At 39.1% G+C, this 22,001-nt stretch overlaps 2 protein-coding genes across 7 annotated transcripts in view; one reads left to right on the plus strand and one right to left on the minus strand.

Moving 5' to 3' along the window:
* Nucleotides 1-1,340, plus strand: part of NDUFB2 (NADH:ubiquinone oxidoreductase subunit B2) — a 2,252-nt gene extending 912 nt beyond the window's left edge. Inside the window, exons 3-5 of the mRNA XM_026083880.1 lie at nucleotides 77-221; nucleotides 300-394; nucleotides 1,259-1,340. Coding sequence (XP_025939665.1) covers nucleotides 77-221; nucleotides 300-374 — 220 coding nt within the window. The 3' untranslated portion in view covers nucleotides 375-394; nucleotides 1,259-1,340. The remainder of the gene's footprint in view (nucleotides 1-76; nucleotides 222-299; nucleotides 395-1,258) is intronic.
* Nucleotides 1,341-2,019: 679 nt separating this feature from the next.
* BRAF (B-Raf proto-oncogene, serine/threonine kinase) overlaps nucleotides 2,020-22,001 on the minus strand; it is an 88,646-nt gene continuing 68,664 nt past the window's right edge. For 4 of the 6 annotated variants that reach the window (XM_026083917.1, XM_026083915.1, XM_026083914.1 and 1 more), the window contains exons 13-18: nucleotides 21,526-21,572; nucleotides 20,987-21,105; nucleotides 20,105-20,236; nucleotides 17,594-17,728; nucleotides 16,572-16,725; nucleotides 2,020-6,908 (exon numbers count right to left, since the gene is read on the minus strand). In XM_026083917.1, coding sequence (XP_025939702.1) covers nucleotides 6,853-6,908; nucleotides 16,572-16,725; nucleotides 17,594-17,728; nucleotides 20,105-20,236; nucleotides 20,987-21,105; nucleotides 21,526-21,572 — 643 coding nt within the window. In that variant the 3' untranslated portion in view covers nucleotides 2,020-6,852. Of the gene's footprint in view, nucleotides 10,072-16,571; nucleotides 16,726-17,593; nucleotides 17,729-20,104; nucleotides 20,237-20,986; nucleotides 21,106-21,525; nucleotides 21,573-22,001 lie in introns of all 6 variants that reach the window. The other 2 variants (XM_026083919.1, XM_026083916.1) reach the window with 1 other exon arrangement.

Raw genomic sequence — 22,001 nt, forward strand, 5'->3', positions numbered from 1 at the left:
GGCCGGAGCGGGGAGGAGAGGAGCGGAGCGGAGTGGCGGGGCGGGAGTGACGCGGTCCCGGTGCGGTGTGTTGCAGCGCGGGCGGCGGGGTGCACATCGAGCCGCGGTACCGGCAGTTCCCGCAGCTGACGCGGGCGCAGGTGATCCGCAGCGAGGCCCTGGCCGGCTTCATGTGGTTCTGGATCCTCTGGCACTTCTGGCACAGCTCGGACATGGTGCTGGTGAGGCCGGCGCGGCGGCGGCGGCGGCGGCGGGGGGGGCCGGGCCTGGCCCCGCTGTGACCGTGCCTCTCGCCGCAGGGCCACTTCCCCTACCCCGACCCCGCGGCGTGGACGGACGAGGAGCTGGGCATCCCCCCCGACGACGCGGAGTAGGCGTTCCCCGCAGCCGCCCGGTACGCCCTGCCCCCGCGGGGCGTCCCGCTCCCTCGCCGGGGTCGGAGGAGACTTTTGAACGCTTTTCTCTTTTCTTCCATGGTGCCTTATGGAGGGGACTGCACTTCAGCTGCCTAGCGCTTAAAAGTACACTTACACGGCAGCTCCGGTCGTGGCTCACTTTAAACAGCGATGAGCATAGTTGCCACTGCAGGCGCAGTCCAGACTGTGCAGCTGCTGGACTGTATTTCTTTAAAGCTCCTGATTGCAACAGGGTCAGGGAGTGCATGGCATTGAGCATGGCACTCTGCAACACTCCTTTTCTGTTGTTGCTGCTAAAAGCGCCCCTACTTTCTGCAGCTGCTCACACAGTTTCAAAGGTAAATGTGGCAAATCTGCATTCTACAGAATGCAGATAGTTTTTGCACTTTTACTGTCTGCCCGCACTTTTACTGTCTGCCCACACTTTTCCTGGGTGGGTAGCTGAAAGCTTGAGTCCTGGTAGTCTAGTTTTGGCAATACATGACTGTGCAATCTTACAACTTTTTCTTTTTTCATGAGAGTTGTAGCTTAATTACTGCCACTTAAACTATTTTATGGGTTTATGCTGTACTATAGACAATGTTCTCCAACTTTGAGACATGCTCTGTTACTAGACAGAGACCCTTAAAATTCTTCCTTCTACTAAGCATTGTTTTTTTTGCTTGTTTTTATTCTTTAATTGCCCTATCACTTAAGCTGCTGTTTCATATTATGACTGTAAAACTTCAAGAACTTCAACTACTGCTGAAGGCAGGAGGGTCACTATTGAGGAGGTCTTCTGCCCTCAGCCGCAGGAGAGTGACTGGCAAAAGATTCTGAGTGTTGTCTTGTGTTACTTGCAGGTTGTGTGGCGAGATCCCTGGAACTACAGCTTTGGCTCTTCTGTCCTTGTTTCAATAAATATTAATTGTAAACAAACTCTAACCTAAGTTGTGCTTTGTTTTTGAATGCTACATGGCTCCTAGGGAATGAACAGTTACAGCTTCAGAGGTGAGGTATTTGAATCTGAATGAGCCTCTGTTGTTTTTCCTTGATAATATAATGTGCTCCCCTTGAGAAGGGGATACATCTACATTCACATAAAGGTTTTTTAAACTTATTTGAGTAGGTAAGAATCCTATCATCTTATTGACTAGGTGGCAGACAAAGTGGGGGAAATTATACAATTTGTTGATGTTAGAACTGTGATGAAACTAACTTCAAAGGAATTTTTACTGAAGTCTTCAGTATCCTGGAATACCAGCTTCTATAGAAGCAGGTAGAACTGCTGTGAAGAGAACACAGACTAACTTGCACCAAGCTTTCCATAGGGTGAAGGGGAATTTTCCTTGGTGATACAAGATGTCACATTAAATTTTGTGAAATAAAGTCTTTTGCAAAGGTAAAAGTGGCTTAGGGCTAAGCACATAAGGAAGATTTGAAATTGGTTGGGTTATTTTGTTTGGAGAAACAGCTCCATGGTTTTTGCCAGAGCTATGTTCTAAATCAACAAGGTCAAAGTAAATTTGTTTTCACTCCCAGTAAACCACCTTGGTCACCCCTCTGGAACATCAGGGAGAGGATGACTTGTGAATTACATGATAAATAAACTTCTGCTTCAGACTTATCCATGCAGTCAATCTTTATTATAGCAGTATTCTCATATTCACATCAAGTACATAGAACTTTTTGCCTTTTATATAATACAGAGTTCTTTAAATAACTTTACACAGAAATAGTTTTTCTTCAATCTGAATTCAGCTATCAAATTTTAATATGTTTTAAGTCTCCATGCTCTCTAACCAAACTGGACAATATTTCCCATTGTACAAATTTACATGAGAAAAACTCCAAAGTACAAATGAAGGGACAACAAAAGTAAAGGGGGGGGGGAAACAAACAAGAAATATAAATTGTATTGGCAATTAAAGGGGAAACTTGAGAAGGAAAGAAGGGGAGTTGCCATGACCTATGTAACAGAAAACTGAAAATAAACATTGTTATGAATTAAAAAATAAATACAAGTTTCAAAACAATTACTCCATTGTAGATTTTAAAAAGCAGCTATGGAAACCTAACAAACACAATTGTTTTAAGTAATTGGACCAGACCTTCTATTTTGCAGTCATAAGCCCCTTGCAAACCTCTGGTGGTTAAAAAAAAAATACAGCTGAAAGGAATGTTGTGTTAGCAGTCTAAATTGGTGGGACATACATTTCATTGCACTAAGAAACAAACCAAAAAAAAAAAAAAAACCTGTTTAGAAATTTCCCTTTCCTCTCCTTACTAGATACTTTGCCTTTCATAAACAAGCCTCTGTATTATGAGGTAATGCCATTGCCTTGACTATATATTAAAAAGTCAAGTTTAAAGGATATAGATTTATATACTATCTATATACTCTAAACAAGCCAGTCCTCTCTTATTCCCCCACAGGGTCCAACTACCGCATGCGATACCTTCCATCACTTTTTAATGAAACGTATGCATTGAGTCTTTTGTGGAAAGCCCCCCAAGAGACTGGTGCACCTTTCCTAATCTAGGAAAAGCAGCATGCTCTCAAGTGAGAAAGAGAGAGAGTGCAACTACTGCACAACAGATTACAAACGTATACCTATTCCTTCAAAACAAGGCAGAGTCACAGAAGGCAACAGTGGCCAGTCTGCATGTATGTTTTGACATAGAAAAAAAGGGATCCAATTAGGGTGCTGACAGCTGATTAGCTTTGCAATTGCTAAAGGAAAAGGTCATCCGCCCAGCCCCGAGAGACCATCGCTAGAACTGAAACAGGGAGGTGGGGAGGGAAGTTGCTACCCAAGCAGGCTGGTGTAGCCAAGGGGCTGGAACAAGCACTGTCCTTGCGCTCAGGACAATCGACAGAGCGCACGGTCTAGCTCTTGCATCCAGAAGATTGGTAGACCTTGCTCCAACTGGAGCACGCTCCAGCACTAGTGCCCAAAGGAATTTCAAGGGTGGCAAGGAGTGGCGGGACTTTCCTCAGTCCCACCAAACGAGATGACTGCAAAAAAACCAATGGCATAATTTGGATAGCCAAAACATGCAAGTTGACCACTGTCAGGTTTCCATCAGTTGAGGAGAAGTTGTGTGGAGAGGGGGGAGGAAGGGGAGGCAGGAAGGACACAAGGCTCATGAAGGAATGATGTGCATATTTTTTGTTTTATGTTTTTTGTTTTTCTCTAAAGGTTCACAGCTTTGAATAAAAAAGCACATTTATTGCACTTACTTACATTTTATTTTAGACAGAGTTAATTTAAATTATGCCCTCACAACCCCCCACCATCCCAAAATAACCCAACACCTATGTTTGGTCCATTTTGCCCCTAGACCCAACATCTGTGCCCAGATGGTGGGCTTCATTGCTTCTCCTAATGTTCCATTAAACTCCCAAACACACAAACAGATTTTCTTTTCAACGAGGGTGAATACACAAATGCAACACAGAATGACATTCATTAAAACAAAAATCAACCATTTTTCAAACCCAAACAAAAAGAATATATAATCTTTTGCTTTTGTGTTTTACTTGCTCAAAAGTAAATGTCACACAAGGCTTATTCTTAAAGTACAGCTGCTGCAGATGCGATAACAAACTAGACAAAGTGACTGGACAGGCCACTGTCAGCTCTTAAGGAGGCTGGATGAGTTGAACACACTGCTGCTGTGATGCTACAAAGCAAATGCCTAGGTAGTTTACAAGTCCCTAAACGCTCCCATCAGCCCCCTTTCTCTTGGCAAAATAGGGAAATAGTTTCCTTATGAGTTTAATCAAAACACACAACCATCACCTTAGGTGAACTTTTAGTGCAAAATATGGGGTAGGTAGAAGGATTCCAGATAGTTCCTGGAATGTTAGTAAAACACTTTTAAAAATTACACTATGATTTATAAAAGGAACAAAGACAAATTAAAATCAATCTGATATTTTGTATGAACTGTGCATTTAGACATAATTTTGTAATTTAGAATTATGTCCAAAGTCTTGTCCCAAAGAAGAAAAGGAAAAGATCTGAGAAAGCACTAACATCAAAAACCATTCTTTTGTCCTTATGGGCAAATAGGTTAAATATGACACTAGTAGTTAGGTACTGCCAGAAGCCTATGTAACAGTTTGAAATTTGAACAAATCAAATTCAAACATATTGGTTGTCCCTCACCTGACAAGATACCTATTATCTCCCAAGGTTAATGTGCAATAACAGAATATGTGACCACTAAACTGGAGCCTGCATTGTTGAGAAATTGCAAGAGGCCTGAAAAAGAACTAAGGAAACCTGCTGATACTTCATAAAACAAAACTAATTGCACCCTCTGGATCAGGAAATTAGTTCTATGCTCTGAACGGTGTGGATTTTAACAACATATCATCAATTTCTCCTAAACTAGCTCTCATTTTTCATCTTTTGTCTCATTCCCTAATGGTACAACTTCAGGCCTCTTCAAAGCTTTACATCACATTTCTTTAACAAGATCTTTGTGTTTGTGGAGCGGGAGAAGGCTTATTTACTTTTAAGTTAAATGAACATCATTTTACTTTCAACAGAGCAGATTTCACGCAGCAGGTTTACTGTAACTGAATTAGGTATCCTTCAATTCCTGGTTAATAGGTATTTGGGGGAACACTCTTTGTCCTCCTTGATCCTTTACATTTGTTTACCCTCTCCAAAATTGCCAATTTAAAGTAATAGCTATATACAAAACTACTGCATGAGAAGTAAACCAAAGCCACTGCTCTAGTTTTAAAGCACCTGGCTTACATTCTGTTGTACTTTTAAGTTGTGAAGGCACATGATCATTTGGCAAACTACAAAGACTGTTTTTGGGGATCCCTATGTAAACCATTTAATAGAGGGTCTTGGTATCTTTCTTTTCTAAATAAAATATATGTGCTAGTTTTCACTTCAACTTACTCTTGGTATTCTCCATATTCTGCAGTTTTTAAACAGCTTCCTCATTCCACAATTTTATAATTATTTACTGCTGTCATGGTACTGACTTCCCTAGTTTCTGTGTTAGCATCCTTGAAACTTAAAGGCAAACAAAAAGTTTTAACAGTTCAGCTTTACTCTGTTCTTTTGATGAGCTTACTTATTAAGATATTTATAATGTGTGCCAAAACAAATATGAAGTGCAAATGCATATTAACAAGGCAGCAGTAAATGGAAAGTTTGTTTGATAAACTTCTATGTAAATGAGTAACAACACTACAGAACACCCAGCACCTTCAAAGTGAAGCCATAATAGTCCATTTATGCGGCTGATTTTTAACTGGACTTGACTGTACCTAGAAACTTTGCCTGTCATATTATGCTACTGGTGATTTTTTTTCAACAGATAGAAGACACGTTGTCTACAGTACTATGAATAGTTCGTGCTACACATGCTACACTCACAGTCAAGAAGGGAATGAAATCTATAGGCTGCACGGATGTGAAATGTCTGCATGCTTCTTCCCTAAATTCAGCCCTTCCAGTTATCAAAACTTCAACTTAGACTTGATTGTTAGGTCTTTGGGGATCTGGTTTCCCAAATGTTCTGTAAAATGCATTTAGATCACCATACAAACACAGAAGCAAACCTATTTACGTATGATCTTCAGTGTGTTTTTTTTCCTATTGGGGCATTTGTGGGAAGACATGATATTTATCAACAGTTAGCATATCATTCATTTTATGTCATAAAGGCCAAATTCTGCCTCTCATGAGCACAGATTACTCTAAGTGATTTTGAGAGGCCATGATAAGATGGCAGTATTTGGCCTCAGTCTGCATCATCATCAGCTGCTAAAGCATTCAAGTACAAGAAAAGATGCTTTAGGTAAGCATAAAAAGCAGAAGTGGATTCATTTAATGACCTACATGAGTTTAGTGAAAAACAAATGACTAATAAACTAATTGTATCTGGGGCCATTTAGGACTTAATTCATGTGGAAATTACTTGGAAAATAATCAGGCCTCTACGTTCATACTATTTGGTTTAAGCTCCACTATGATATTCCAGTTCCAGCAAATACACCATAGCAAATAACCATGTACTGATGGGGAAGTGGCAACAGATAACTTTGCAGGTCTCTTCTAACTGTATGGTAAAGGAAGGGCAGGGGGAGGGTGAAGAAGACAGAAGAGGTATGTGTAGGTGTGCGTAGTTAATAAAGACCTCAAGAAGAGGTGGGATTATATAGTGGCAGTTTTGAAAATATTTTATTAGATATTAGATACTGCAGAGCTAAAAGCAACATGACTGTCTAGAAGTATGTCCCAACATGCACACACAAACAAAATATGTACCAACAGTTCCATACTATGGCATGGACACATGGTTGGGACATCATAGGGAAGCTTAAGAAATTTGGTGTGATCAACATGAATGTAGCTGTCATTTCATTTCAATTTACTTCCTTCATTCTACATGGGGCTCGTCTCCCCATTCACTAAAACATCTACAGGGCACTGTTAAGACTGATTCTGAAGGCATGCAAGACATCCAGAGTAATTCCTGAAGGAAAAGATTAAAAAAAAAATCAATTATTTACAAACCAAATTTACTCCAAAGTTTTGCATGAGGATTAAGTGGGACCTTTTAAAGACAAACACACATTACTACAGCTAGCTGGAGGGAAACAAACAAATGTGAAAGCCAGTAGAAACGCATCCTGAAAGGACTTCTCTAAACAGCAGCCAAACAACTTGCACATTCCTCAGGGAAAAAAACAAAACAGAGAAACAAAATAACAAAACAAACAAACCTCAGTAATAAAAACCCCAAAGATCACGTGTTACTTATAAAGTGCTTTGCATGGACAAGGATAGCAGTTTTCCTTGTGCTTTTCCTATGGGCTCAAGAAGCATATTGTAGACTAATGGGTAATGAATCTTCACAAAAATAAGTTCATTTTAAGCAAAGATAGAATGAAATTCCTAACAGTTATATTTTAGCAGAACAGTTTTCTGCTAGCATGGCCTTGTGGAACGAAACTAGGGTTTTTAAACAACCTCTGTGAAACAAATCGCTCTTGAACCACATGTACATGCCCTGGCAACAGTTTCTTCAAAAGAATACTAATTTCCAGTATGCCCTACATTTACAGTTTAGGCCAAAGCCCATACACGGGGTGTAACAACGAGAGGGTTGAAAGGGGAATGAATAGTGACTTCACTCTCCTGGAGTTTATATTTGCAAATATTCTCACCTTCCTGCTGACCACATTGTCCCTAGACACCTTCCACCTCAGTTCAATATCTGTCTTAGATTATTACTATGTTCTGTCACTTCAGCAGCAGCGAGCGCTGTTTCACTGGTCTGCACACCACTGCTCACTTCATTAGCTTCTCCACACTGGAAAGTGGCTATTGCTACTATTTCAATTCTTGCCAATCTCAAGAAGAAACAAACATACAAACAAACAAAAAAAAACCTTACAGCATCTGAAGACCCATAGCAGACAAGAAAAAAGTTGTGCTTTCTTTTTTTTTTTTCAAATGCATCCTGTACACAAAATCAATTCTATTCATGTACCAACATGAATCACTTCATTCTCATAGTGACTATTAAGTCATTCACTATTGCTGTCTTGCTAATGTTTGTGGAATTAATATGAATACACAGTATTTCAGTTATAATTCCCACTTCAGATTAGTCTGGTCCCTATAAATATTCACTGACAAACAAATCAGACTACCAGCAGCACTGCGGAACTCCAGGGTTTTACAAGCATGTTCCACTACCGACGTGCCTTTCTCCCTCAGCCCGGGAGCAACCTTCTGCAGACAGAAGCAGTCCAACTCTCCTAGTGAGGGAAAGACAGCGTCTTCACCCAAGACACACACGTTTAGTAGGGACACCACATTTACGCACATTTAACTCCTTCATTTATTTGTCACGATTTTGTTTACCTCTCTCTCATCCCCCCTTCCCCCCCCACCCCCCTTGCAAAAACCTCCCAGCTCGGGCCAGGTCAGTCCTCCTGCCTCCTGGAATGGTATAAGGCAGATATGAATTCAATTCTGAAAACTTCTGTCTGAGCTTGAATTTCTTTCTAACGTGGTCTGACTTGCCTCTGTACAAATGATTTACATTTAATACCACATACCAGAGAACTCTGCAAACAGATCACATCACAAGATATTCTACTAGAGGCAAACGATGTGCAGAACTTTGATTTTTTTTTTATTTTATTTTTTTTCCTGACTGGGTAACTTGTCAGAAAGCTACCAACCATTTGGAAACCAGGACCGGAGGACAGGAAAACAAAGCACTTGAATGCAGACACCGCCACCTTCATCCTAGTTTGCAAAGTGTACAAAAGGGAAAGACGAACGTAAGGGAGGAAGAGATCAAAGGGAAGAAAGCAATGAGAGGAGAAGTAGTCAGCATGGATCCAGCAAGTACCGTTTTGTTTTGTTTTAATCCAACAACTTGCCATTAGGACAAGATGCTCCACATTTACACACACACTTATCAGAGGACGTTTAGTTAACAGGATGAAAATCCTTTAAAAAAAGCTCTCAAAAGTACCAAAACATAATTTTTGGAATGTCTAATTCTAGGGGGTTTTGTATTTGTATTCAATTCAACCTGAGAACTTTTTTCCCCATTTATGAAAACATTACATATTGGTAAGGTACCTGGCATTAACCTGCACCCTCTTTTAAAATAAAACTTTTAAAGTAGGTACATACACCATTCACAGTCTGTATCAGGAATTCTACAGACTTCAGATGCCATAGTAGCATCTCTGATAAATACATTGTATCAGATGATACAAAAGAAAAAAAAAAAAGAGGACAATCTCACCACATTTTTTGTTAACTTCAGTTTGTTGCTGGACCAACAAAAGAAGGATTTACCTAATCCTTCTAAAAGATGCCATATATGCACACACCAAGAAAATACTGGAAAAGGAAAATGGTTAAGGTTGGTGGTTGTTTTTTGTTTTTTTCGAAAAAGTGATAAAGTAGATCTGAAAAAAGGTGCAGCAGCATCCCCTTTTCCTTTAGATTAACCTCTTTGACTTTAGAATAACATCATCTCCAGCTCCATCACCCCATAATTTTAATTTTACTTGAATAAAACCCAATAATATAGGCAGATTTTGGTGTTTGACATTGCAATACAATGAAAAGGGGATACTGCATTGTCCATAAATCAGTGAGCACACCAGGAAGAAAAGAGCAGAACGGAGGATGATTCTTTTAATTAGCACTCATCAGATATTCAGCCTCTGATGATATGTTGTTAGAGGGAGAAAGCCGACTGGCAGACCATCCAAAGCAAGTCTCCTAAGTTGCAGCAGCAGTTCCATCCCCTCATGCCTGAGCACCAAAGTCAAACCACGAGTGCCCTCTCCTCTCTCCTGGGAATGATGCCAAGGGCACAGGCAGCCATTGTGGGTCTCCGAATGCACGTGGTGTTTTGTGTTGAAGGAGAAACACTGGCAGCAGAGTATTCTGGTTCCTAAAAAGGTACTTTTTTCCCCATTGTGTTGGACTGGCAGTTCCATTCTGCTCCACTTTTAAGCTTATGGATACCTTTTCTAAATTACTTAGGTGTTGAGGAGCAGAATAGAGTTTTGATGTTAAGAAACTGTAGGAACACAAGACTTAAATAACAGAGTGGGTGCTGCCATGGTGCTGTGGCTACTTGAACGCTGCAAATTCTCCTGTAGAGGGAGGACAAGAGCTTGGTTTAAAAAGGTGATCTCAATTATTAGGTGGTCAGAGATTCTCTCCAGACTAGTTGAACATTAGATTAAATATAAAAGATGTTAAAAAAAAATGCAAACTGTTAAAAATAAAACATAAAAGACTACGTAGTGAAAGAACATTGAATACAGAGCCAGCATATTTTACTGAAAAAAGAATTTCTTAAAAGCAAGCTGTACCCATTCTTCCCAGGACAGAGGCCTGAAAGTTCAAGCAGTGTCTAATTCATCATGGATTTAAAAATAAAATGTGTCAGTTTAATTTCACTTTAAACTCCCTATTGCACATGCATCCAGCTGAAAAGTGACAGTTGCAATAAATGTGTCAGACTGCAGACTAATCTCTACCCTGGTGGAAAACTGGTTTGTAACAAAGAACTATTCTACACACATGTTAACCTTTAAGGACTGTATGCACTAAAGTGCCTGTATTAAAAAATATTAGAACCTGGCTTACACACCAACATAGCACCCTACTGTGAGAGAGAAAAAAAAATTTTTTTTTACAAGATTGGCTATTCACTCCCAGACCAGAAGTTAGGGATCACTAATAGGGAGCACAAGGAAATAGAGCAACCTATACTTACTTCAGAATTACTGAATAAGCAATAATTCTACACAGTGTTTTCCCATGCAATGACCTCAAGACACTCTATATCATTTATTTAGTCTCAGCATGCTGTCAGATATACAGACTCATTTCAAAGACGATGAAACTATAGCACAGAGCAAATTTGCTGCCTAAAGTCTTATGAAGTTTGCCACAGAGCTTTGAACAGAAGCTGAAACTAAGACACTCATCCTCTTAATCTTATGTGTTAACCAAAAATTTCTCTTCCATGCACAAAGAAATTATGTCTAGTAGGATTTTTAGGAACACATGTCCAAATATGCTTAACCAAAAGGACTCAAGAGTGATGGAAAAAAGATACATACATAGAACTTCCCCTTGTTGGGTTTCATATGAATTTTGGGTTAATTTATGCCCCTTCCTTGACAGGATTTTTCAGAGCTCTTTCAGTAGTGAAGGATTGATAAATACATGGAACAGACCTTTTGTTCTGTTCAACGGAAGCGCGCGAATACTGTTACATCCAAACAATTGTTCTCTATCTTGGTGTCCTTCCATCTTTTCCAAGAACAAGAGTTGTGCTGATTTGGGTTTATAAAATTTTTATTCTGCATATTGAAAACAAATCAGAAATGTCTCTGCAAAAAGAGATTTAGACTGCTGACACTAACTCGTTGGAATGGCTTGCTCTATAAAGAAAGGAACCAAGAAGAGTGGCCAGCAGTCAGTATGGGGGGTAGGAGGGGAAAAACAGCATGTACAGGGCCTCGTAGGAACAGCTGCTATAGCTGATATGAGGGAACAGGAAGAAAATCAGCAAGTAGAGACAAGAGGGTCCTGTGAGGCACAGAAAATGAGAAGGGAGTGCACCCAAGGTCTAAACTGAGGGTGGCTGGCACAGGGGGCTGTGACAGAGCCCAAGCAAAATACGCCTTGAGAGCCTGTGGTGGTAGCTTTAAGTTCTAACAACATAAGGAGAAAAGGCAATGCTTCATGATGACTCTAATTTCTATTTTACTAGTCCTATCAAAAGATAAGACTCTTGTTCTAAAATACTCTATTTGGTAATTGTTCTTGCTTCTGTCCGGGACACTTCTCCAATTTCCTCACTCTTCACAATACCGTAAATAGCGCCTCAATTTTTGCACTTTTTCTTCCTTTTTCTCTCCCCTCCCCGGCCCCCTTTTTAAGAGGAAAAGGGCAAAAGGTCATCAAGTATTGCCTGTGAGCCTTTTTTTTTTTTTTTTTTTAAAGAATGACATTCATGCTTAGCTATACTTTCAAAACATGCTCTACTTAATTTATTTTTGTCTGCTTTCCTAAACTGCTGATTAAAAATCAATTTATAAACAAGAGATTGCGCCCTCATTACTCATCTTGTCCTTCAGCTCATTTCTGCTAATAGTTCAGCTTTTAATAGTTGTACAGGGATTTCAGAAGATAAAAGATGAACCATTAATTATGAAAGGGCAATGAAAAAACAGGACCAGAAGTCAAGAAGTATTTCAGATAGCACAGTAACTATAAAGAGGTGATTTTCAGACTTTTCTTCCACTTAAGTGAAATCTTAGCAAAGACATTTTCTGTGATAGGCCCATGCTAAATCTCCCATTTCAAAATTCAGGTGCTAATCTGGTCTCAAATCAATAGGTGACCAAATTAGGTAGCATGTTCATCTAACAGCAGGATTATGTTGACTGAACATGTGTAAGGTGTGGTTACCAGTAAGAGCTTTCCTTGGATGAGGAATGTAGATGGCTCTACCTATTTACATTACAGCAACCCTATATCCTGCTAGGTTTTAACAGAACTTTTTGAGGAGCAGCTAAAAAGCGTTTTATGTCACCCTTTCTGTTTTGAAGATGTAAAATATCTGTAGCTGGTTCTTTATCCTCCATAAGAAACCCCATCTACAGGAGGACTCGGACAAGCACAGGCAACCTGCTCCCGAGATATAGGATGCATGCAGTCAGGTGACATAATCTGAACTATAAATTCACTGTTTTCTAATAGGACAGGAAGATCTTGCCCGAGAGCAATGAATGGATGAAACAACAGCTTTGAGAATACATCCGACATACCTTGTCCTGCATGAATAGGATCATCCCAGTTCTGCCCTGCTAAATCTTTGGATGCAGTTCTGCAATGGCCAGTGCCAATCTAAGCTGCAACTACTCTCCCTCCTGGCCTGAGCTGGAGAGCACTGTCCGCCCCGCTGCGCCACACTGGCACCCATCTATCTGGCCCTGAGGCAAGATGGCTCAAGAAGCTGACCTAGCAAATGCTAACCTGCGGGCTGGGGGCAGGGAGATTTTTCTAATGATTTTTGGAGAACCGCTCTGTTGGTGGTGGTGAGAAACCCACGCAACCCTGTGCTGAACTGACTCCTTGTGGAATCAGAGAGTATTTGCCAGTGCAAGGGTAGGAGCCAGGCCATGGCTATTCCATCAGCTTACCATGCTATAAAACCACATATTTAAAAATTTGGGATGCAAAAAGACAAGAGACTTTTTTTATTCATTATGAGATGGACATCTGATGCACTTTTTACATTTTCCCTCCTACCATGCAGAGCTCCAGATACTTGCTTTGACTGGCAACAAAGAAATTCATTTCCAAATGACATATAGCATTTGAAAATCTACATTTCTTATAGAGCGCTTTTGAGTTAGTTGCTACAGTCTTTTCATGTTTGTCATATGCAAAGCAAGTGGACACTACTTCAAATGCACACTCTCAAAAATCTGTACTAAAAAGATTAAGTTATCTCGTGTGTCCACATGATATACTATAAGGGCATGTTCTGAGTGAACCAGCTGCCCCTTGTTCCTGGAAGGATTTAAGATGCAGTTTACCAGGGTCCACTCTGACAAATGTATGAGTGATCTGGACTCCTAAGGTCACTAAAGGATATATATGACATTTTAACCGTACTCCTTATTCCAGAGTAGATGCCATGTTTTCTCAGAAGGATCCAAATGGGAAGTTTCCCTTCTAGGTCCATGCCAGCTGTGTCCACCACAGTAGAGAGTAACTAACTTATCAAAGGGAGGGTATTTCTACACCAAATCTGCCACCTTGCCTGGATTACACTCACAGACACAGAGAAAAGTATGAAAAAGGCAGTTTTCCATCAGATCTTGTAGCAATCTTCTAGTACGGCTGCTCTTCACTGGCTAAATAAAAATTTGGAACATACTCTGATGTGGATAGCTGGTATCCTCAGGAGGATGTACAGCAGCACTTAGGAGGCTTCAGTCCAGTAGAAGGTACCAAGACATATTTTGTTTCTGTACTCAGATAAGGAGATGTAAAGATAAAAGGAATCTCACATGGTATAAAGTATCCCTCCCAAAAGCCTGGGTCCTCATAGACCTGTTTTCAAGACCTGTAGGCATTTGTTTCTGAACAATACAGCTGAGCTGCAGTCACTTTTTAAGAACCCTAACCAAATCTACAGGTGTATTTAGGCATCTTCCTCCTATACATATTCCAAAATCCTATTGAAACTGCAATTATAAACTACATAAGTTAAATGCCCAAATGCCTTTATGTCATATAATGGCAATGATCATCAAAAAACAGCCTCCTTTTAGGTTTCATAAAAAAATTTTGTAAGAAGCAAAGATCATGTTCTGGTCAAAGATGCAAGAATGGTGCTCAACGTATAAGAAAACCTCAAGTGACACAAGAAAAATTCTAATGCACTGACCACAGATACAGCAGGAAATGGGGCCAAATATATCTAAGGATGGCAGCATTTTTTCCATAATTGTAGTTCCTATAACACTGAAGAACTATCTTAACAACAGCAAGGATAACACCACTCCAAAGAATACCTTGCTTGAACTTATCTGGCAGATCCTAGAAAGAGTAAGACTGGGCAGGGCAGTGATGAGGGTTCTGCATCCTCCTGAAACCCAAGGAAGCCTTTTCTGTGTGCGATGCAGTGTTTCTAGATTCTGCAAGAGACTCAGCAGCCCTCCTCTTAGGCTGACTGAGACAGGCATTGTAACCTGCACTGAATACCATTCCCCAAGGCTTAAGAGGCATTTCTCTCAACTCTCTGAAACAGAAAATTTAATGGATAAAAGGAAAAAAATCCACTTAAATCCTGTTTTCATTTTAAGATAGGCCTGCCAAGATGAGGTAGAAGCACCAGAAAGACGGGAAATAGATTTTTTTAAGACAGTAATAACTTTCATCTTCAATAACTGTTTCCATAGAGCTAGATTTCAACATCTGAATTTTCTTCCATAATATAATGAAAAAAGAAAAGTTAGTTTCAAAATCATTCCAAAAGTAGAAGACAAAATAGCCATTAGAATCAGGCCGGAAAAATGTAGAAATTACCTATCTCTCTGTAAACTAACTCCACCTCCTGCTTTAAAAGATTCAGTAGCCAGAAAGAGAGCAGAAAATAAAACTTTTTGAATTTCTGATCTAATACAAAAGCATATTGCTAACAAAAGTGCAAGCTTCTCTATAAAAGCCATTAAGAACACTTCCGGCCCTTGAAGTCCTAGCAAAAACAGCAATAGCTTGCTTCTGGTGCAGAATAATCTGTGAAAATGAAAAGCTTAACAGTTTAAAACAAACAGAAGCCACCTGATTGCAAAATATGCAACAACACGGTTGTTACTGTTTTCATATTTGACACCAAAGATTGATATAACCTGAACCACTACTCTGATTTACCAGTTCCAGAGAAACGGTTCAGAGAAAAATAGTCTTTCAAGAAAGTCGACATGATCTCGATAAGGTTTCTAGCTTTCTCAGTTAGGTATCTAGTCTAACTGACTCACCTCCAGTCAAACTAGCAGCTTTTACATGGAAGTGAAAAAAACAATCCCTCACTGAACAGTATATGGTCAGTAGTACTAATAACAATATTGAAGTAACTAAAATGTTTCATTTTAATGGAGTTCATGCTATAATACTGATTTCTATGAAAACAACTATGTTTTCAAATGCTCTTTTCTTATTATGAGTGTTAGCAGTGTTTTTCTTTTAAAGAATTTGGTTATGCTTCAGACAATTTTTTTTTTAATTTTGAAGTCCTTGCTAAATGAAGGTTACAGGGATCATTATTAGTAATATTCTTGCAGTTCAGCAAAACAGAGATTCAGAATTCCTTCTATGTTGCATTGTAAGAAAACATCGAGATATCTAAACTATAGCACATCAGAACACGTAGGCAAAAACCAAAAACAAAAAAAACACCCAAACCACCACTCCTCTGCAGGAGGAGATGTTCTCTAAGCAGCACTATTTTAAACCTTAACTTTCAAAATAAAAGTCACATATCACTAAGGTCTTTCTTTGCATTCTGTGTCGTATCTGCTAACTTCTGTTGACCACAAGAAGTTTTGACTGAGCTCAGCCTTGCAGCTAAGTTTATTTCACCTCTTGTTTCCCACATATGAGACTATTACTAACTGAAGAATCTAAAGCCTATTGCTCAAATATAATGACCTCAACTGAAAAAAAAAATGAAGGCAGCTTGAGTAGATTAAAATTAAATACATTACTGAGTAACTAACTCCAATCAGTAAACTCGGCAAAAAAATGACACACAAAGCACAAATGAAAACCAGTGACCTTAGGATGATTGCTTGTTTTGAAGTGACTTTTCCCATTTCTCTCAAGTGACCTTATAATTCTTCTTGTGCCAGCTGTTCCCAAGGCATCCCTTACCAGCACAAACTTTGTGCTTTGCACATCTGATACCCAACATTAGGAAGTGAATTTTCATTCCCTCAGCACACCTTAAAAAATAGCTGGTAGGAACTGAGAACATACATGTGTTGCACACATGGGAACACACCAGCACACAGACACACAGGCACATGCTTTCACATTTCATTTCAGTGTACTGGAAACCCACCGTATCCCCCTGCTTGGATGGGTGTTTTTGGAGAAGCACAAGCATATAGACTAAAATCCTCTGTCTGGAAGCCAGCCCGGTTTAATGAGGGCTCAGATGCACTGCGGTGAATTTTTGGCAATGACCGGGCCAGAAGCTCAATGGAGGCCAGAATCTAAAACAAGTAGAAAATCAGTGATCAGATCTGGTGTTCCAAAGTTGTTAGCAGTCTCATTAAACCAAAGGCAGAACATCAATTAATTAGAGACAAATATTTATACACAAATTTAAACAGAAACATTTAAAAATAGATTAATACTTTGCACTCTGGTATTTTTTTCCTCACAAGCCTGAAAAGGATATTTTGGGAAAACACATTTTCCCCTTTAAAAAGGCATACTGATTTCCCTCTGTGAGCTTTATGACTGTAGTCGCCTTTTCTTTACCTCCTTGTTTATGCACTAGTACCTCTATATCATCACTGCACATAAACACAGCTTTGGAAGTGGTTTGCTTAACACCACTACTACGAAGCCAGTAGGGGGAGCTCAATATTTTTGACACTGATTCTGTATACTTAATAAAAGGTTAAAAAATAACCCTGCTCTTAGAATCCAAGCCTTTCCCAGCATGGATGATAAATCAAGTTTTGTGGCAAAACTATCAGTTTCCCATCATAGTGTTGGGGGACTGGAAGAGGGGTAAAAAGACTTCTGAGAATATACACAGCAAGTTCAACTCTGAAGCATTAGTGCATTACTACAATTATTAATTTCACTATTGCCCAGTAGAACTTCCTCTAACACATAGATGCTTTTCCAACTATACAAGTAATTTTAATACCTGCTTTTTGGATTGAAAATGAACATTTCTAATTAAACAGCATTAACCAGGTACCAAACCAGTACCCTTACAAAGCCGTGTTGGAGCACTCATCAGAAAAACAAAAAAATCTTGAACTAGCTAGTGAGTTCATAATTGACCCTTATTTTTCCTATTTGGATTGTAAAGTCAACTGAGAACCAAAGAGGAACATTTCTCACCTGTGGAAAAAGGGGTCTCTCATCTCTTTTCTTTTTTAAACATTCTGCCATTAGTCTCTTCATAGCTTTTGGACAGTTGCTCCGTACTTTGCTGAGATCTGGAGATAGGTATCCTCGTCCCACCATAAATATTATCTTTAATTTAGGGAAAAAGATGAAGGCGGGAGAAGATGAGTTCATAAAACAAACAGTGTAACAAATAAGGAAAATGATGAATCTTATTGAATTTTTGCTAGACTATTTTAGTTCTAGCAGCAAGTTTTCTGCTCCTAGGAAATAGTATCTGATATTGTAATTGCCAAGTTCCTTGGAGTAATGCTTGCTGACCTACTTGGTACAGAGAAAAGGTTACACTTTTCCCTCCTCCTCCTCTTTTTTTTTTTTTTAAAGAGATTTAGGTGAAACTTCTTGAATACTCATAAACAGTTGCCATTTATAGGAATAACCATCTGAGGAACAGTTCTTGGGTGCCAAAAACAGTTTTAAAAAAGGCAACTCCATGGCAGGAACAGAATACCTAAAAATAAAATACTAACCTGTTTCATATTAGAGAAGTCAACAGCAAGTTCATACTTAAAGGCATTTTAGGAAACATATGGACTTCAAATATATAAAAAAGCCCTTACCTTTTGAAAATAAACTCCTTCACATACTTTTCCACCACAGAACCTTGTTATTTCCATCTGATACTCTCCCCCCCCCAAAAACCAACAACAAACAAACAAACAAACAAAAGAAACCTAATGAAAGATCCATTCATACTGCAGCAGATAATCACCACCTTTTCTGAACAGTCAGACAGACCCAGCAGGTCTATCATGCCTTATTTGTTAATGAAATGTACCTATTTCATATCTTGACACATAGGCAAAACAACATACATAGCTTGCTTGAGATGTTATTTATACCAGTGTAATCCTGTCTTTTTTCAACTTTTGGATTTAGTTGCATCTGGGTTTGCATTGAGAGGGAGCATGAAACTCCTATATGGTTTCTTTAGAAATTCCCAAGTGCCAGAGCAATGTTTCATAGTAAAGACTTGCCTATCCTGTCCCTTACTACTTCTGCAAAAAGACTTACCAGCATGTAGGAGTTAGTCTTTTCTAAAGAACTACAGTATTTAACTTGAAATTATTTAAAATCCATCATTATTTTTGTTTCCAATACTTTTTATAAATACATAGAGATTTTACTTTCAATTACATAAAGAGAATGTCACCACAAGAACAGCCCTAATCATTCTATAGAAATCTGTTCAGGTCAGAGACACTATAAGGTGGAACAAGAATGATACTTTGCTCACTGAGAATCTCAGCTGTGAGACAGTAGCTAATGTAGATGCATCAACACAGAGCAGGCAATGTTTATATTCTTTCTGGAAAATAGACTGAGGATGATAAAACTCAATACATCAGGTCACGTTTTGTATGTAGGCTTCACTTGTGATTTAAAATTTGTTTCAGCACTCAGTTCTGGGCACCCACATCTCTAGGGCTCATGATTCAAATCTCAAAAGGTTAAGACAAAACAATGACCAGATGCTGCTTTTAAAAGGCTGTAGCCATCTGGCCAGGAATCTGGACATTTCCCTTCTTTCAAAAGAAATAAAATGCAGAGAAAAGGACTCGCTCCAGATTTGATGAATTGGGATAAAGTGTTCTGACATATATGGAAGCAGCCTTATAAAATGGCATTCTCAGATGAATGTTGCTATGGTTGCAATTCTCAAGCACTGACATTGGAAAAAAACAACAACAAGGGATGCGGACTCAAATACAACATAAATATATCACCACCTAGACATGGAATACTTTGCACCAAAGGCCTTAATGCATAGATCCTATTTCCAGATTAGACAAGAGAAATCAGACAAGCCTTCCTGAACATGGCTATCATATGGAGACATAAAGGTATGGGGTATCACTAGACTTATGGAACATTTGTTCACAATTAAGTAACCTTCTTACAGGATACATACACACTGAGAAGTCATACACTCTATTAAGCAGTGTTTGAGAGATGCTGGAATCCTGAATTTCCATTAGATGGTGCATGCATTTTTTCAAGATTGAAATGAATATAAAACATTCAGTGAAATGACTGCTGCTCCATTTTGTCACTCCTGTTCCTGAACTATTATTCAATGCAATTCAGGAGGAAAAAAAAAGGGGGGGGGGGGAGAATAACTGTGAACATATGGAAAATCACTTCTCCTTTGCAGAACTGTTCTAAACCAGATTACTATTAAGTAATGTGTTCTCTCCCTAATAAGTATCCTGGCAACCAGCTCAGAATCTGAAAATCTATACTTGAAGTAAAAAGAACAAAAAATACCTCAAGAAAAGTAGGTCTATTGGTGCTATGTGGCTGAGGCAGATCTAAAAAAATGCAGAAGCGTCATCTCAAAACCATCAGAATGTGCACTTCACAAGGCTAAATCATTCTCTATTTGAGGCCACAGTCAAACAAGAAATTAAAGTCAAACCATTCCCAAGCCCGTACACCCTTTACCTGGTCCCTGTTGTTGATGTTTGAGTATGGTAACTGTCCAGTCATCAATTCGTACAGAACAATCCCAAATGCATACACATCCGACTGAAAGCTATAGGGGTTTTTATCTTGCATCCTAATAACTTCTGGTGCCTGTACCACAAAAGGAAAGAATTAGTTTTTATTTCACTGTGTCACACTGCATCTCACATGCCAGTTACAAAATACAGACTTGTGCAGAGTGTAACAGGTGCAAGGCCTGCTCTTGACCTCAGATGTTACTGGGTCCTAGTACAGAGCGGACTTTGACATGAATCTCAAAATCCCTTGGTTCTCTTTGGCTTGGTGATCCCTTTATTGTTCTACAATAGAACAAAATGACCCTGTAGAGGCTAAGAAGCTATCCTGAAACTAGAATTATAACAACATTGAAAAATTGCTGAAAAATAACTGAAAAAAATAACTGAGCCTTCAGGCTCTTCAGGAAGAAAAGGAGAAAGCTGAGTTGCATAGCATAAATATCCTTCTTATGAAGAGTCAATCTTCAGTGCAACCATGCTTGAATACTTAAAATGTTAACAGCACGTTACTTTTGGCTGGGTGATTCCCCTGCTCCTTTGTAGGAAGCTTTTCATGGCTTTTCTCATCTTCTCCTCAGTCCTCGATTAATCATATCCTTTTTCCTTAGCCACCATTTTCCTTTCAGTTTTAACCCTCAAAATAGGGAATAACATCATCTAGGGTTTTTGCTGACTACTGGAAAACATATGCTTAAAGAAGAACTGAAAAGCATTCATTCATTTCATATTACTGCTTGGCCTTTTCAGCTTAAGATAGCTTATCTATGTACATGTGCTGGCAGTTAAATTGTTTAAAACAGAAAACTATTTCCCCATTACTTACCATCCATAGAATAGATCCAGACAGCTGTTCAAACTGATGGGATCCACTCCATCGTGATTTTACTGTAGCTAGACCGAAGTCACCTATTTTAACTGTGAGGTCTTCATGAAGAAAAATATCTAAAGGGGAAACGTCAAGGAAAAACAAACACACTGTACTGATCCTAAAGATCACAAGAACTGTAAATAGCTATGTATTTGCAACATTAGAAATAAGTTTCTAACATCCACCACCATTAAAGAAAGTTACCATTCCTCATGTAATACACATTCTAAGCAGTCAACATCTTGAATTACAGTCCGTTAGGATTATAGATGTAATGACTGGACCAGTACTGAGCAAACTATGGCCCAGATGACTTTCTCAATAGGCATAAAAAGTATTCCTTACTTTGCTACATGATTTTACCCCTTCTCAACCAAATTTCAACCCAGCAAATTTTCATACACGAACAGCTTTTCACATTAATAAGTTCATTTCTGGCAGAAAAAAAGACAACTGATGTCACGTTCCACAGTCGCTTCTCTGGGAAAGGATACTATTACTCTTGAGGTCTCTGTGGATGATTGACTTGGCATGCAAATAACTGAAAAGGAAAATCATAGATTGGGTGGGTTAAATGACATTTCACTAATCAACAGCTCAAAGTTCACTGTACTACTGAAACACAGACTTCACACATTCAAACCGCACACGTTTGTCAAGGTGGTAAAACTTCAGTTACCCATGACAGTTCCTCCAACAGTCAAGAATAACAAAAATAAAATAAAAATTACATTTCCAGCTCAAACCTGATGTTACCGAACAATGAAATAACTATTATACACCAGTTTCTGGTTTTGAGTTCTGTCTAACAACATTCAGAATCAAAATCAAAGAATTACTGTAGTTTTTGACATGCCATTCAGGGTTGAAGGCTCTGTCCCCCAGCTTTTGTGGTGACTGTCAGGCATCTTGCGGAAAATTCTTAGCTTTAGGCAAGCTGTTTTTAAACTGTGGGACACAAAAGTGCTGC

Source organism: Apteryx rowi, unplaced genomic scaffold, assembly GCF_003343035.1.
Source record: "Apteryx rowi isolate R43461 unplaced genomic scaffold, aptRow1 scaffold_62, whole genome shotgun sequence".
In the NCBI taxonomy this organism is placed as follows: domain Eukaryota; kingdom Metazoa; phylum Chordata; class Aves; order Apterygiformes; family Apterygidae; genus Apteryx; species Apteryx rowi.